The 15330-nt window shown below is 52.3% G+C and overlaps 2 protein-coding genes across 9 annotated transcripts in view; one reads left to right on the top strand and one right to left on the bottom strand.

Moving 5' to 3' along the window:
• Window positions 1–1335: 1335 nt before the first annotated feature.
• On the bottom strand, window positions 1336–11628 carry ZIC1 (Zic family member 1). 5 transcript variants are annotated; one of them, XM_070577604.1, is made up of 5 exons: window positions 11441–11628; window positions 11096–11238; window positions 4645–8607; window positions 3067–3230; window positions 1336–2526 (listed from the first exon to the last, which is right to left on the bottom strand). In XM_070577604.1, the coding sequence occupies exons 3-5, from the start codon at window positions 5624–5626 to the stop codon at window positions 2329–2331; spliced, it is 1344 nt and encodes a 447-aa protein (XP_070433705.1). In that variant the 5' UTR covers window positions 5627–8607; window positions 11096–11238; window positions 11441–11628; the 3' UTR covers window positions 1336–2328. The 5 variants fall into 5 exon arrangements, with proteins under 5 accessions (XP_070433705.1, XP_070433706.1, XP_070433703.1 ...); XM_070577605.1 differs by having other exon boundaries at window positions 11104–11238; window positions 11441–11585; XM_070577602.1 differs by lacking the exon at window positions 11441–11628 and having other exon boundaries at window positions 11096–11364.
• Window positions 9023–15330, top strand: part of ZIC4 (Zic family member 4) — a 20407-nt gene continuing 14099 nt past the window's right edge. The window contains exons 1-2 of one of the 4 annotated variants that reach the window (XM_070577610.1): window positions 9023–9456; window positions 13090–13174. In XM_070577610.1, coding sequence (XP_070433711.1) covers window positions 13105–13174 — 70 coding nt within the window. In that variant the 5' untranslated portion in view covers window positions 9023–9456; window positions 13090–13104. The other 3 variants (XM_070577609.1, XM_070577611.1, XM_070577607.1) reach the window with 3 other exon arrangements.

Genomic DNA, 15330 nt, shown 5'->3' with positions numbered 1-15330 from the left:
TTTGTTGACTAAAAGCGACAAATACAAATAGCAAGACATGAAAGGACAAGTCAACAAAGAACTTGCAAAGAGAATTTCACATTTTGGTCTTGTAATTGGTCAACTGTATACTCTAAAAAACTAATGTCACCGTAAACTAGAAGTGACTATTATAAGGGATTCTCATACTTTTGAGGGGCTTTCCCTCTTGTTTTCCTTCTCAGAATCAATATGGCCTGTGACTTCCCAAACACACATACTATGTTAAAGAAGCAGGTCGGGTTCCTCCTTGCCCACAGCGAGGTCAGTGTCTGCCTCCTGCTCTGACACATCCCTACGCCTGCAGCTCCAGCCAAGGCCCTGATTTGTGATCTCCGGCTACGTTGTCTGCTTAATGGGGCGATCATGCAAGCTACAACCAGAGACAAAGAAGCGCGCGTTCCTACCAGCGCAGCTAACTTCGAAGGAGCAACATAGCTTGCAAATCTATCAAACTAAACTGCAAGAAAGACAATCTGATTTAGAGAAAAGGCGTTCTGCTACAGTCATTAAGCACAAGTAATTTAGATTTTTTACATTGTCTCCTCATTTACAAATTTACTGTATCAACGCCAGCCAATGGAACGGATTTCTTAAGTAAATGAGAAATAAATAAAAGAGATAGAAAGATAATCAAATTACATAAAATAATTCTCTTCCCTAGATGTATTTCTGAGAGAACTAATAACAGTGGCAAAATTATAGGAATAATAACATATCACAGGAAGTAATTAATTTAAATTAGCATCGCGTTTGAAGAAATATAAGTAAAACGCTTTATGGACGTTTACTTTCGTACAAAGAAGGAAGGCCTGGAAAAGCATGCATCGACATCCTGAAAATTAGTTATGGCCATAAATGGTTTAATTGAAGACAGCAATTTAAAATATGATATTGTAAATCTGCAACTCGGTTTCAGCCCGGGCAATTTAATTTGGGGGGCAGCGGCACCCTCGGCTGCAAGTTCATTTGCAACGCTGCAGAGCGAGCCCCTGAGCTTCTGACAATTCGCCTCCATTAATATTGATGTCGCCTGTGCAATCTATTTCTGTTATTTTTATGGTTGTTATTCTACGTCTGCAAAGGTCATTTAAATTATATTGCGGCCGAAAATTTGTTTCATAAATTTTGATATAAATACTAATTACACCCTCTCAGAGAGCCAGCAGGGCAGCGTTCATTTATCACGTTTATACGACCTGCGATGACAGAAAGGGAAGGCGAGGGAGTCTGGAAAGGCTTTCCCGAGACCCACTAAGGCTGGCAGAAGAGGCAGCAGGTTGCTGGGGGTGAAGAAGAAATTCCTACCACAATCACTGAGATTTAAGAATCTTTAATAAGGTACGAAAGGTTACCAAACAATTCTGGAAACTAAAGTGTACATACGAGTTCTTCTAGCCATAAATATTGAATAGCTGTAACATGAATAAACCGGCCCTTTACATGCGGATAAATATGGAAACTAGGAATTATATACATTATGTGGTTGTATCTTTTGCCAAAAGCAACGGACAGTTATAGTTTATATCTTTTTTTAATATCACTTTACATAAACAAATGGAACAGTTTGACACGCAGATCCAGGCTCGTACTATACGAATTCTTGACAGGACGTGAAACGACATTTTACCGCACTAAAGTACTTAGACTTTGGGACGAAATGTTTGCACTTTATACAAAAAAAGCACATTAATACCAATAATATTCTGTTAGGTCGACGTGGAGACTGTAATCGTACAAAGTAATTCACATTTTGGTACACATTTACTAGAACATTCTTGCCATTCAGTACAAACAGTTGGCTTTCGGCCGCCCACCCCCCTCCCCCTCCCCCCTCCCGCCCGGCCCCTCCCCCCTCCCCCAATGCAAAGACCACAACGCCACCATCCCACCCGCCCGCTCCAACCGAGATAGAACTATTTACAGAATCCAACAGTACAGTTTTAAGCTAATAATTCTGTATTTACAAGAATGCAAAGCAAGAGAAAAAAACCACAAAAAGCCGAAGCCCAGAGCGCCCGTTCCGATTCCGACGAGAAACCGGCCCTCGGGGCTGGCGGCCGCCTTCTCCTCGACCCCCTCCCGCCCCTTGGCTACCAAGCCTTTGCCAAAAAAAGAAAAGAAAGAAAAAAGGAAGAAAATGTCAAGGTCTGGTGCTTTCTCTCTCTTACTCGGTTCTGGGTCTATTGGCAGGTTTAAAAAAACTAGGATCGCGGGGGCCGGGGCTGCTGCGGCCCCGGGGCGCGGGGCACGGTCTGTGCGCGCGCGTGCAGTCTCTTAAATAGGGCTTTGTTCGGCGCCGGCTCCCACTTACACGTACCATTCGTTAAAGTTGGAGGAGAGCGCGCCGTGGCCGGCCGTGTGGTGCACCGCGGAGGAGGACGGCGACAGGGAGCTGCTGGTCGGGTTGTCGGTGGACGGAGACACGATGGTGGGCGGCGTGGACGACTCGTAGCCCGAGCTGGCGGCCGGCGAAGGCTGCGAGCCCTGCGACGAGGATTCGTGGACCTGCGGGAATAGAGCGGCGTTTTTACGGGCGAGAGGGCCGGGCGGCGCCGCCGGGGGCGCGGAGGCCCCGCGCACGGAGGCCCGAGCTGCCGGCCGGCCCCGCCGCGGCCGTGCTCCCGGGAGGGGCGGCGCCGAAGTCGCCCCTCGAGGGAAGGGCGCGGGCCGCGCAGGCTGCAGTCTGGGCCGAGGCGGGGCGGCCCTCGGGGCGCCGGCTCAGGGCCCGGGCAGCGCGCGCGCGAGCCCCGCTCCGCCTCCCGACGCGGCCCGCACAATGGCGGCGCCTGGGCGCTCCCCAGCCGGGCGCGCTCGGTCGGGCCGCGGCTCCGGCGCTCGCTTGGCTGGACTTTTACCATCAAACAGCAGACTCAGAACGGCCGGCGGCCGCGTCCCCTTTTGCGCCCCGCCCTCTCCCCCCGGCCCGCTCGCCAGCGCCGACCCGCCGCCTCTCCGCCTCCGCCGGCTCCCGCCACCGCCCGGCCCCGGCCGCAGAGCGCAGCGGGCTCCCGGCGCCAAGGCGGGCGGCGACAGCGCGGCGATTACCTTCATGTGTTTGCGCAGCGAGCTGGGGTGCGTGTAGGACTTGTCGCACATCTTGCAAAGATAGGGCTTGTCGCTCGTATGCACGTGCATGTGCTTCTTGCGGTCGCTGCTGTTGGCAAAGCGTCGGTCGCAGCCCTCGAACTCACACTTGAAAGGCTTCTCCCCTGGTGCGAAAGGCGAGAAAGCGAGAGGTCCCATCAGACAAACCCCGTGGCTGATTTTTAAAATTTACACAAGTGGAAAAAAATTAAAATAAAAATGGCAGCGGCCCAGGGTTAGCGCTTTGCAGGCTCAAAAACCCGGGTATTCGATAAAGTCATGTGTCTGCAGTGGAATTATAAATATCTGAACTATTTTAACTCCTAATCCAATTAGATCCAGATTTTATTACTTTATTATTAGTATCAGTGGTAGTTTTTTAGATCCCAGAGTAGCAGCAGGTCTGGCCTCTGCTTTTTCTGCCCGGGGCTAGAGAGACGACTTGGAGCGGCGTCTACCTAGCCCTTGGTTTCTAATTTTCACATTGCAGGCTGCTTCTCCTGCTGTTTTGCTCCTCTCTCCTCCCCCTCCCCCCTCCCCAACGCTCCGCATCCCCTTCGTCGCCTCCCCCCACCCCCACCCCCTACACACACTCACATTTTATAAGGTAACCTGGGCCGAGAGCTCGGCGCCGCAAACGCTTCCTTCACTCCCGGCGTTAAACCCCGAGTTCCAAACGCGGTTCTCAGAAACGCCACCGGCACGCCAGAGTAGGGAAGCGGAGCGGATTCCGGGCCTTGTCGGAGCAAGCGGCCCAGGATGGCCTGCCCGACCCAGACTACAGTCCTGAGCTGGGCGCGAACTTTTTTTTAACTGTTCCTTACCGGTCTCTTTATTTTTAAAGGCCAACGCAGGGTATTCGGTTATTTTGAAAACACGTCTCAGAATTTAATTGACAAAAAGGACTTCACTGTCTTCCACCGACTCTCCCGACTCAAGACTACGCACAAACAAGTCACTACTAAAACTGGGCTCTTTAAATATGCATAAGCCTCCGAAAGCCTCCTCAGGCCCGGCTTACTTGCTTTCACCACCCCACCCCGCCTTCCTGTCTTTTTCTGGTTTTGTTTCTTTCTGCGCCCCTTCTTCCGATCTCCTCCCATTTCCTCAGTTCCTCCCTTTGGCAAAGTCCTCACTAAAGCGTGCAGTGAGGGATGTTGGCCGGAAGCAAACGTTTAGATGTGTTTGCAGCTGGAGCTGCCGGGGCCTCCGCCGCCGCCGCCGGGAGCCGGCCGCCTCTCCCGGCTTCGCGCGCATCACCGGCTCCGCAAACCCGGGTTTGTCTCTCTGCTCCGCCGGCCTTTTTTCAGTCCCCATTTTAAGGTCTATAGCCCTACAGCCTTCTCGTCCGAGCCTCTCTATACTTTTTCATAATTTCAAGCCTCAAACTAGAAACCAGCGGCCACTTTCACTGCCTGCCGGCTGAAGCTGACGCGCAGACCCAACCAAGGCCGGGTTTGCGCGCTCCGGGCCGTGACTTTCGGATTTCGGGTCCCAGGCCCAGGATGGGGCAAGGTGTCAAGAACAGCGGTTCCCTACCTGTGTGCGTCCTTTTGTGGATCTTTAAGTTCTCGGAACGCGCGAAGACCTTGCCGCAGCCGGGGAAGGGGCAGGGAAAGGGCTTCTCGCCCGTGTGCACGCGGATGTGGTTGACCAGTTTGTATTTGGCTTTGAAGGGCTTGCCCTCGCGCGGACATTCCTCCCAGAAGCAGATGTGGTTACTCTGCTCGGGTCCGCCGACGTGCTCCACGGTGACGTGCGTGACCAGCTCGTGCATGGTGCTGAAAGTTTTGTTGCACGACTTTTTGGGGTTGGCCAGCTGCTCCGGCTCGATCCACTTGCAGATGAGCTCCTGCTTGATGGGCTGGCGCATGTAACGGAAGAAGGCGCCGGCGCCGTGATGCGCGGCCATGTTCACGTTCATGGGCCCATAGCCGTGCAGCTGCGGCGCGGCATAGTGCTCCGAACGCGGGCTGGTCACCTGGCCGTACTGCTCGGGCCGCGGGTACATGTCCCCCGAGAAGCCAAGCCTCATCTGCCCGTTGACCACGTTGGGCGACGCGTGGCCCGCCGCCTGCTCGTGAAGGCCAGGGAAGAGGAGGTGGCCCGCGGCGTCCGTGTGACCGTGTGGGCCCCCGAAGCCCCCGGCCGAAGCGGCGAACAGGCTGTGCTGTGCACTGGCCGCCGCCGCCGCGTCACCAAAACCCCGGTTGCGGAACAGAAAGTCCCGCGTGGAGTTGAAGGCTGCACTCGAATAGGAGCCGACGTGGCCCGGGTGATGGTGGTGGCCCAGGGCCGCAGCAGCCGCGTAGCCGGGCGCCTGCGACGTGAAGGCCGTCTGGCCAGCCGAGGCCAGCTCGTGCGAGCTGGGGTTGAGCTTGAAGGCACCCATGCCGTCTGCGAACGGGTTGATGCCCAGGCCCACGTCGCGCTCGGCCACGTCGCCCGCCGAGTGGTGGCGGGACGCGCCAAAGGTGGTCACGCCGATCGCGGGGTACTGGGGGCCGGCGTCCAGGAGCATCGTGGCTGCTCGGGGCGAGCCCCGGCCTCCCCCGCCCCCCCCACCCTCGCCCGCCGAGGAGGGAAAATCAGGAGGAGGAGGAGGAGGAACGGGAGGCGGAGGAAGAGGAGGAAGAAGAAGAGGAGGGAGGAGGAGTCGACCCACCTCGCGAAGTCCTAGCCCGCAGGCAGCGGCGCGGCGCACTGGGGCGCCCGCCCGGCCGAGCGCGGGGAAGCCGGACAGCTGCGGGCCGCGAGCAAGGCGGGCTCCGGCGCCAGCCCAGCAGACCCCGCCGGCCCGGCTCGCACTTCCTCGCCGCTCAGTCTCTGCCGAGAGGACTCCGCGTCAGGACTGCCCAGGGAAAGGCATGGAGCATCTCAGCCCCCCAGAAAAACTTCCTCCCGGATTTGTAGCATAGAGGAATGTGAGCGCCGGAGCCGCGACTGCTCGCCCTCTCTCCGCCTCGCGCCGTACGCCCCTCCTCACTTCTCCACTAGCCCCTCGCCCTTTCTTTTCTCTCTCTCTCCTTTCTCTCAGGCTCGCCTCCTCGCTCCTTCAGTCTCCTTTTTCCCCCCTCTGCTTTTTGCAAAAAAAAAAAAAAAAAAAAGGGGGGGGAAGAAAAAAAGAAAGAAAGAAAAAGCCAAAGAAAAGGCGCAAATCATGCACAATATTGTCTTTTGCGGTTTATCTTCCTGGGGAGAAACTTTCACCTCCTCAGCCGGGCGGTGAGCGCGAGACTGATAGCAGCAATCATTCCTGCAGATAAATGAATTGAAAGGACGACACCGTCCCCCCCTTGATGAATGGGAGCAGGGGGAGGCGTCACGTGCTGCTGACGCGGGCGCCCATTGGTGTACCCGCACTCCCCCCGCCGGCAGCCGCCGCGCCAACGGAGGGCGCGCCGAGGCGCCGCGCGCCGCTCATTGGCCCGCCCGCCTCATCAATCCCAGGTATTGTAAAGCGCTTGACATCCCCTTTTGACAAACAGGGCTGCCAGGAGTAGCAACTTTTTTTTTTTTTAGCCAAATTTTTTCCCTCTTCTCATGGAAAAAATGTTTTGCCACGATTTCTTTTCCTTCTCACAGTCGTATACATTCTCCCTCTCTCATCCCGCTCCTTATCCTTCTCTCTCTCCATCCCATCTCCCTCTGCCTCTCCTCTCCCTGTCCACCTCCACCTCCACCTCCACCTCCGTCTCTGTTTCCATCTCTATCTCTATCTTTATCTCTGTCTCCGTCTCTGTCTCTGTCTCCATCTCTGTCTCTGTCTCTTTCTCTATCTTGTACTTCTTCAGACCTGCTCTTAGCTGAGCATTTAGCGACTTCGGGCAGCTCCGAGAGCAGGAGGCGGGGATGGGGCTGGCAAATACAGCTAAGGCACTTCCAGAATGTCCCGATTCAGCAACTTTCTTTTCTTTCTTCCCCCATCTCCCCCCTTTCCAGGGCAGCAAAGGAGGCTTTTGTTATTTGCTCCTTTTGAAGTTTGCTTCCCTCTTGCCTTGTCCTCCTGTTTATAATTTAGGATCTTGGGAGCACACGGGCACGCCAATCTCTCTTTACAAGAAATGTGATTTCTCAGGATAACCGGTTGCCTCGATTTTCTCACTTTTAACAAATCAATCATGCTTCCTGCTCTCCCCTCCCAAATGGGCACAGACGGATGAGAGCTCTTAACTTCCTAGGTTATTGAGGTTTGTTTTTTTAATGGCAAATTGGAAACACTGTTGCCGATTTTTCTTTTTTCCTCTCCCGTGTTATTCTTCTCTTTTTTCTCTTTTCCCTAGTCCCCCTCCCTCATCTGCCCCCGCTAACCCCCTTCCTCTGCACTCCTGTTCCCAACCCGGGCCCCTTTCATTCAGGTAAAACTGTAAATTTCCCAACGCGCCATTGTTCCTCAGGACTGCCCAAAGCTCCCTAGAAATCCCCGAATACTTTTTTGGTATTTAAATCCCCGAAAGATAGGACCAATGTAAATTTTGTGACATTCAAACCTTTTCTAGTTCACAAATCAGTCACCCTTGTCACCGTCATTGAAATTCCGCAACTCGCCACACCAGGACGGTGGAAAAAGCGGGCGCGGTCTTTGTTGCCGACCAGGCTTTTGATCGCCAGAGAAAATTTACTTACCTTCAGATGAGTGAGCAGAAAAAGAAATAACACTCCCTTTGATTTAGTTAGGAAAATGCAGACATTTGGATTCAGTGCAAACATACAACACTCGCTTGTTTTCGCGATGCGGCCCTCCATTAACCTGTCTTTGCCCAGCGCAAAGTCTATTCAACAACTGCGCGTAGTTGCTTTTTGTCCCGTCCACAAAGAGCCATTGACTATATATTAAAATGATTGTTGAAAGGTAGAGGAGTATGGCACTTAAAAGCAGGAAAAAAATCCCTGTGACTCAATCAATTAAGGCAAGCAACATTTATGCATTTCAAAAAATGCACTCGGATGCGGGGGAGGGGGGCTTGGGGAATGAAGGTTGCATTTCTCCGCAGCTCTGTTTAAAACCCAGAAGCCCGGGGCCGAGGGTTTAGCTGAAGCGTCTGCATATTCATTAGGTCTAATTATTTTCTAGTAAGGAAAACACAAAAAGCCAAGAGTCGGAATCTTTCAATTTGCCCTTTGTTTCTAACTTCATTTGGCTTCCTTGCAGCTGAATCAGAGCCCTAAACTCTTTTCTCAGACAAAGAAACCTCAACTCATCCTTTCACAGGCGGCCCCGTTAGGAAACTCACCAGTGCCCGGGAGAGAGGAAAATGAAAATGAATATTTTTTTGCCCGGTCGCCCGCGCCGGCTGCACAGGCTGGAGGAAGGCAGGGTCAGCGGCGGCCGCTCCTCGCCTTTCTGGTTTTCTGGTCTTTTCGTCGGCTAAATTCTCGCTTGGGGTTGACGAGCTGAGCTGCCGTTTCCCTGGGCTCTCCCCAGCTCAGAACTCGGCTTGTGTATCTGGGATGGTTTCCCGGTATCTGAAGGGACCTGGCCGAGAATTTGCGCTTGTTGTACTGGGAAATAGAAATTTGAGAAAGAAAAAACATCAAATGTTCTGTCCCCAGCAACAAGTCTGAGTGGAGCAGCCCAGCCTTACCCGCCAACTTTGAGTGAAATCAGGATGGGGATGAAGGGTAAGGGCTGGGGCTTGAGGGGGGGGGTTTTCAAAAACCTATTATACACTTTGTTCAAAAAAGACATATCCGCGCCACTCAGAATCTTGTCTGCCGCATACAAGGGAAAGTTGGATCCTGCCTCCACTGCAGTTGTAAAAACCTGATCTGCGAGGAGAAGTTTGCTCTGGAGGCTGTACTACTCTCACTAGGGAGAACAAATATCGAACCCACCTCGCCTGCCTTTCAAAAAAACAAGGGAGGGACCTGCGGGGGGAGGGTAGCCGTTGGGCGGGGGAGAGGGGAAAAAAATTCTTCAAAAAAGAAAAGTCAGTCTTCTCCTCTCCAGTCCGTGGAAAATCCAAGGGGGACGTTGACAAGAGGGTATTTTTAGGAAACGCGTCCAAATATACAGGGTAAGAGTGAATGTGAGAAAAAAAAAAAAAAGTTGTGGGTTGTAGAAGTTATCAAGTGGGATTTGCGGCGCTCTCTGCAGGAAATGCAAGCGGCTCCAGTTCAAAGCCACATGCACCAACGTGACATATAAGCCATTAAAATATCATCCTGACGGCTCATTTCTGCTTCATCATACATTCCCTAACTGCTTCCCGAAAGCTGGAAAAGGAGAAATGAAGGATGACCGCCTCGCTGGAACCACAAAAGAGAGGCTTGGAGGGGTTTGTGGTCCCCCCTCAGCCACCCCAAAGTGATGTGCAGAAATGAGGCGATCCCGGCAACAGGTGGAGCGGGGTAAGTGCGTGAGTCCAGGGGGCAGGCAGACGGGACCTGGACCCCCGGCAGCCGGGTAGCAAGCGCCTTTATCGGGGCCATTGGCACCCAAACCCCACTGGGAGAAGAAGCCCAGCTAGACTTTCTCCCCCATCCCCTCCCCCATTAGCCCCCCAACCGTGGGTATAGGCCCCACCCCACTGACTTTGAGGGGAGGAGGGGGCCCTTCCGCCCAGCGGCATGAGTCCATCCCTTCTTCCCAGGAGGGGGGGACTAGGGGGACGAATGGGCCTCCCACTGGCACAGGGACCAAGAGTAACTTCTTGCCCTCACGCCTTCTCACCCTTCCTTGTAAATTGCCTGGGTGTCTCACCGAGGGCACAAGAAGGGGAGTCGTGGCCCAGAGCTTCCCTCGCGCCGAGTGAGCGGAGCCCGAGCCCGGAGGGGTCCCTTACAGGCTCCCTGCCCCCACAAGGATGGCAGAGAGGGACTCGGCTTCCCCTCCCGAGGGCCAAAGGAGCCAAGTTAGCCGGCCGGCCTCAAGATGATGGAACTTCTCCACCCTAACCTGACGGCGGATGCTGGCTGGGTCAGCCGCGGGCCGGTTCTCGCCCTGGCGCATCCTGGTCCTGCCTCAGGCAGCTGACCGCTGGGATCTGCTCTCTGCGCGCGGCCGGCCGCCGCGGGTTCGGGACTTGGTTTCCTTTCTCCCGGATGAGAATGAGGGCTACGACTAGCTCTCCGGGAGCAGGCCGCAGTCGCCGAGGGTTCTGGGCACTACCCTAGACAACCAGGGGCACTGGAAATTAGGGGGCAGTGAGGCAGGAACAGAGTCAGGCTGTGAAGGAAAGCTAGGACTGCCTCAAAGGCTTAACCGCAAAGGTTGGGGTTGATGAATGGTCCATGGGGACAGCTGGGAGCCAGTGAGGTCTGAGGAATGGAGAAGGGGCGTTCGAGGGCTGCCCCTTGGCCTGCACCGTCTGCAGGAAATTCCCTTTGGATTCCAAGGTCATATTTCTCCCTACATTCCGACTACTTGGCCTCTGAGGGACACAGAAGAGGCACCACCTTCCCTTCCTCTATCTAGCTGCTGGGAGGTTGGGGAGTGTGTGGTTTAAAGGGAGGGTTAAATGTCCAGGCTGGTCCTTCAGGAGACCCACCCACTAACACAGACCCTGCTCTGGGCACACGGAGGTCACCCAGCCTTCAGCCGCATCTGGGGGAACCCAGCTCTTCCCTCAAGGGAACAGAAGAATGAGAAAAGGCCAGGGCACAACCCAGCTCGCAGCTCAACATCCTGGTGCTTGAGGGCCCGACGGAGGGGAGCCAGGGAGCTACCGGGGGTAGCTGGCAACAGCAGGCCACCGGCAGAGGCCAGGAGTAGTTTGGGCTTTAGCTTGGGAACTCCAAGCAGCCTGCAGGGCCTCTGCTCCACACCCGCCTGGGCCGTGGCCTGGAGGCGGGCATGCCCTTGCCGGCGGGCCTGCGGGTTAATCCGTGTGCAGCAGCCTTGACGGCTTGGTGACTGAAGTTGCTGGCTTTGGAAGCAGGATACAGCTGACCTCTGACCTTGGGCAGGCCTGCCCTGGCTAGGGCGACCCCACAACATTCAGCCTGGGTGTTCCCCCAAAGAAAAATGGTCCCTTTTGCATGTACCCACCGGCCCACCTTCTTGGCTCTCTCCCAGCGCGATCAATTCCCCGGGCTCGCTGGCACCCTTTCCTCTTCTCAAGGTGTGGGGAGGAAGGCAGATTCCAATGAGTCTCCAGGTTGTGCTCCTGCCCGGTGATTCAGTGGCCGTGGCTGGTGTGAGGAGACAAGTCTGAAGCTATCGTTCAGGGAAAACCAAGCCCAGCATTTTTCAGGGCTTTTATATTCCTGGGTTGGTAGGGATCTCAGGTCCAGGGGCCCAGGGACTGCTCCCAAATTCTCTCACCCCTCCTTCAGCGAGATGACTGGCTTGCAAAGTGGGGTCAGAGTTTGAACCAAAGGAGAAGATATTTACCCTGGTTCCCTGCACCAGCTCGTGATAGAGCTGCTACAGAGGGCAGTTTAAGGTCCCAGTTGCCCGCCGAAGTCCAGCCTCTGCAACATTTGTCTGCTCGCCTGTGGGTTTGTAATGCACAAAAGACTGCCAGGACCTGGGGGTAGAAGTGACCCAGGCCTCTTAAAGGGAGGGCTTGGGCAGCATTGTGGGTGGACAGAATTCTCTAGGGAAACTCACACTCATTTCCCTCCGAAGCAAAAAAGTAAATTCTATTAGTTCCAACCAACCAGGACTTTTCCCGTGCCAGACATCCTGCCATGAGGAAATTTTAGAGCGAGGACGCCCAGCATGCCGCCTTCTGTAGGAATGCAAAGTTGGGCCTCCTTTCTTTCCTGATTTGTGCGGGAAAGAACTTATTTCCTTTGGGGACAGATGCCTTTTGGTTAGAAAGAATTGAAAATAAGTAAAATCCTCTGGGAAAAGGTGAGTCTACCCCACCCTACTCCACCCCTCAGGCTTAGACCTAGCAAAGAAGGGAGAGGGAAGGGTGAAAAACCCCAAGCTAGTTCAATCCTGGGTTGGGGGTTGAGGGAGAGAGAAAGTGATCTTCGCGCATAGAGAACTGGAAAGCCTTTGAGATAGCAGAGCCCCACTTGGATCTGGCCTGTGGTTCAACAAGTTAAACACCCGCTTGTTCTGTGGGCTGGAGTGTCAAGGCAGGCAGACGTTCTCATTGACAGAGGGCTCCTGTGTTTGTCCAGCCTGAGACCTTTCAATGACTGTTTGTCTTTCTAGGCTAAAGTGAGGGTTGGGGCTGGGTGGATCGCCTGTGTTTGGCTGCTCCACTGCCGTTAGCCTCGACTGACAGATGCAGAGGTCCCCAGGACGGGTTTCAAGCTTTAGGATGCCAAAGGCTTACAGCTGTATCCTGAGTGAACCGGATAAGGAATGCAAATATTTGGGGGGGAGGTATTTCTGACCTTTTTGATTAAGAAATGGGAACAGCCAGGACCAGATGATAGGAATGATACTTTTTTCCCCTTATCTGATGAATTTTGTATTAACTTTGAAAAATCAACCAGTGATGGCTTTCAAATGGGTTTCTAGGTGGAAGCCATGTGAGGGTTACAGATTCCACACCACTATGGGTGGAACAGGATCTATAATTCTGTAAAGAAATTCCTCTCCCCTCACTTCCAACACTTACAACTCCATTTTTAACCTGCTATCCTCCCAGAGGGCACCCTGCCTTCCCCATTACATCTCACTGAACTTGGTTAATAAACTTAAAGAGAATAATGGGGGCATCTCCCACAGTAAATTCAAATTCTAGAAGTTAGAGATGTTTGAACACTGACTGACTGAAAGGGTGCTTAATTGTACCTGCAAGGGGATCAACAAATGAGTTCAGATAAAAGTCTAGTTGGGAAATGTTGATTTTCAATAATTTTTTTTATCACCAAGGATATATTGTTTTGCAATAAACATGGGTAGCTCTAGCACAGTCCTTTTCTTTCACTTCCAGATTTGAAAATGGTCAAAGACAGACTGAAGGATTCTTCAGACCGACACCTTTCCTCCTCGTACACTCTGGCCACATGATCTTACCATACAGATATGTATGGAATTGTTTAACTGGGCACTATCCCTCTTTTCTTCTCAAACAGGTTCAAAGTCAGAAAATGAGATACAAGACTTCCTTGGTGATGAGGAAACGATTACGGCTTTACCGAAACTCCCTGAAAGAGTCAAGTAAGTCAAAATCCTCTCGTGAATGTTGCTTTCCTGCAGTTGTGTGTTTAAGTAGGAAGTTCTGTTTTGTCTGCTGGTTATGTTAGGTTGTGGATTTAGGGATGTTTCCAGAGTTTCGATGAAACTTAGAACAACACCTTGGCATTTGATGCATTTGCACACGAATCAGCGACCCAAGTCCCACCAGCAGCCGGCTAATCCCCCTCAATGCCTACTCATCTAGACATTCTAGAATTAATATTTGACGACTCTCTCATTGAAACAACCACCCCTGACCTTTTGTAGTTCCACTGTCACATTACTCTATGACATATTCATCTTGAATTCATTTCCGGACGATTTGATTGGAATGAGGTTTGACATGTATTGGCTTCCATGAAAGGAGCAGACTTTGATCTTGGTGATGGGGTTTACATGATATGCATCATCTTTACCAGGGACACCAGCCTTCTGCAATGTGGCGGCAACGACGTTCCCACAATGTGGTGTCTGAACAAGGAGTGACTGACAGCCGCTCTGTCAGGAATACCTTCATTGTGAAGAATTTAATTTAATATTCCATTTAGAATAAGCATATGATTTAGGGTTGGGTGTTTCCCCTTCCAGGCGTCTAGTTTCCCTCATTTCAACTACACCGCCAGCTGCCGGTTGCCTCTAAGGTATTCCCTTGTTGACAGGAAAGGCAACCTTCTGAACAAAAGTTAAATGGACAACTCAGGGAATGGCTCTCTTCTATTATTTTGGGATGATTTGATGGCAGAATTCTCAAGAGAGATGTGGTTATTATGTAAATTCAGTTGTTTTAATTCCTCAGTGCTGTTCCGGAAGATGCTTTAGCCATGTTTCTTAATCTTTCGTCAAAAGATGTTTTGCAGAACTGTTACTTGGAAATTAAATTCTATGCAAGTATGTTTTCTTTCATACTCCATTTCATTAACAATGTTTAAAGCCCAAACTTCCATAGCAGAGGGTAAGACTAGCCTCCTTTATCTCCAAAATCTTGAGAGATTTCATCTTCTTTGTACAATTTGGGCTTGGACATACGGTGGGCTCCTGGGGCTTAAGTGATTACTATTTTTTTCATAAGACTGGAGACAGCCTCTCACTGCAGGAATCTGAAGTCTGTCTGTGGATAGCCTATGAACAGATTTGCCCCTTGTTTTAGGGTGGTAACCTGGCCAGAAACAGGGAAGAAAAGATTGAACAAGTGACTGCAGATCTAGATGCAGAACCCTCAGGGAACAAGGCTTGTGTTTGGCCAGGCTCTGTGCAGTGGCCCTCATCTCCTAGGATCCTGCTCTGGGCATAACCTGCAACAGATAATCATCATTGAGCATTGTTTAAAAGATCAAAATGTAAAAATATCCTAGCTATTGATCTGAAGTCCCCCCCACCCCCCCAACACACACACACACTTCTTTCCTTTCCAAGGGAGAGAGGTCAGATATCTGCCCACTTGGGCCAGTGATGTGAGGACCTCTGGCAGATGGTAGGGCCACCATATGTATTTCTATACAGCAGGACAAGAAAATCACTTTAGTTTGTACTGTGGTTGTGGCCTGGCTGGGGTAAATGAAGGTGCTGGGGCCAGGATTCTGGGCCTGGAGAGATGTTTGAGGTCTGGTGGTGGAACTGCTCCACAGAGGCCCCCAGGAAAGCCCCCACTGCTTCTTTGACCTCTGCTGAAGATCTCTGGGCTGCAGAATGTGTCTTCTTTCTGCAATTCAAGCAGGAAAGTAGACTCAACAATGCTATAACCCCCAACAAGGTCAGGAATAGAGTGCTCCAGCCAAGCATTTGATACTGGGGATAAGTGTGGTTGGATAACTTTCTGAAAGAAAAATTCTGAGCACCACTGAGGAATACCGCTCCTCAGCCTGCCCAACCAATAGTCAGTGACCTTGCTACCTGGGCACTGAGAGACTCAAAGGGGTGGCTCTGAAGACTAAAGTATGCCTCCCTGACATGTGTGGTTAGCTGGATACTGCTTTGGGGCTTATTTCAGAGAATGCCTTGAAAACTCTTGTGTAATTGCCCCAAGTTCCCTGTCTATAAACATTTGTGGGTGAAAGGGATTTTTTTTTTTCCTATTTCTGTCCCTCGGGAAATGGCCCTCTGGGAGCATGCCTGGTCCCATTGCTGTGTTTAGACAACCC

This window comes from Equus przewalskii, chromosome 15 (genome assembly GCF_037783145.1).
Source record: "Equus przewalskii isolate Varuska chromosome 15, EquPr2, whole genome shotgun sequence".
Taxonomy (NCBI): Eukaryota; Metazoa; Chordata; class Mammalia; order Perissodactyla; family Equidae; genus Equus; species Equus przewalskii.
Note: the sequence above shows the minus strand (reverse complement) of the source record. Positions and strands in the feature narration are given on the sequence as shown.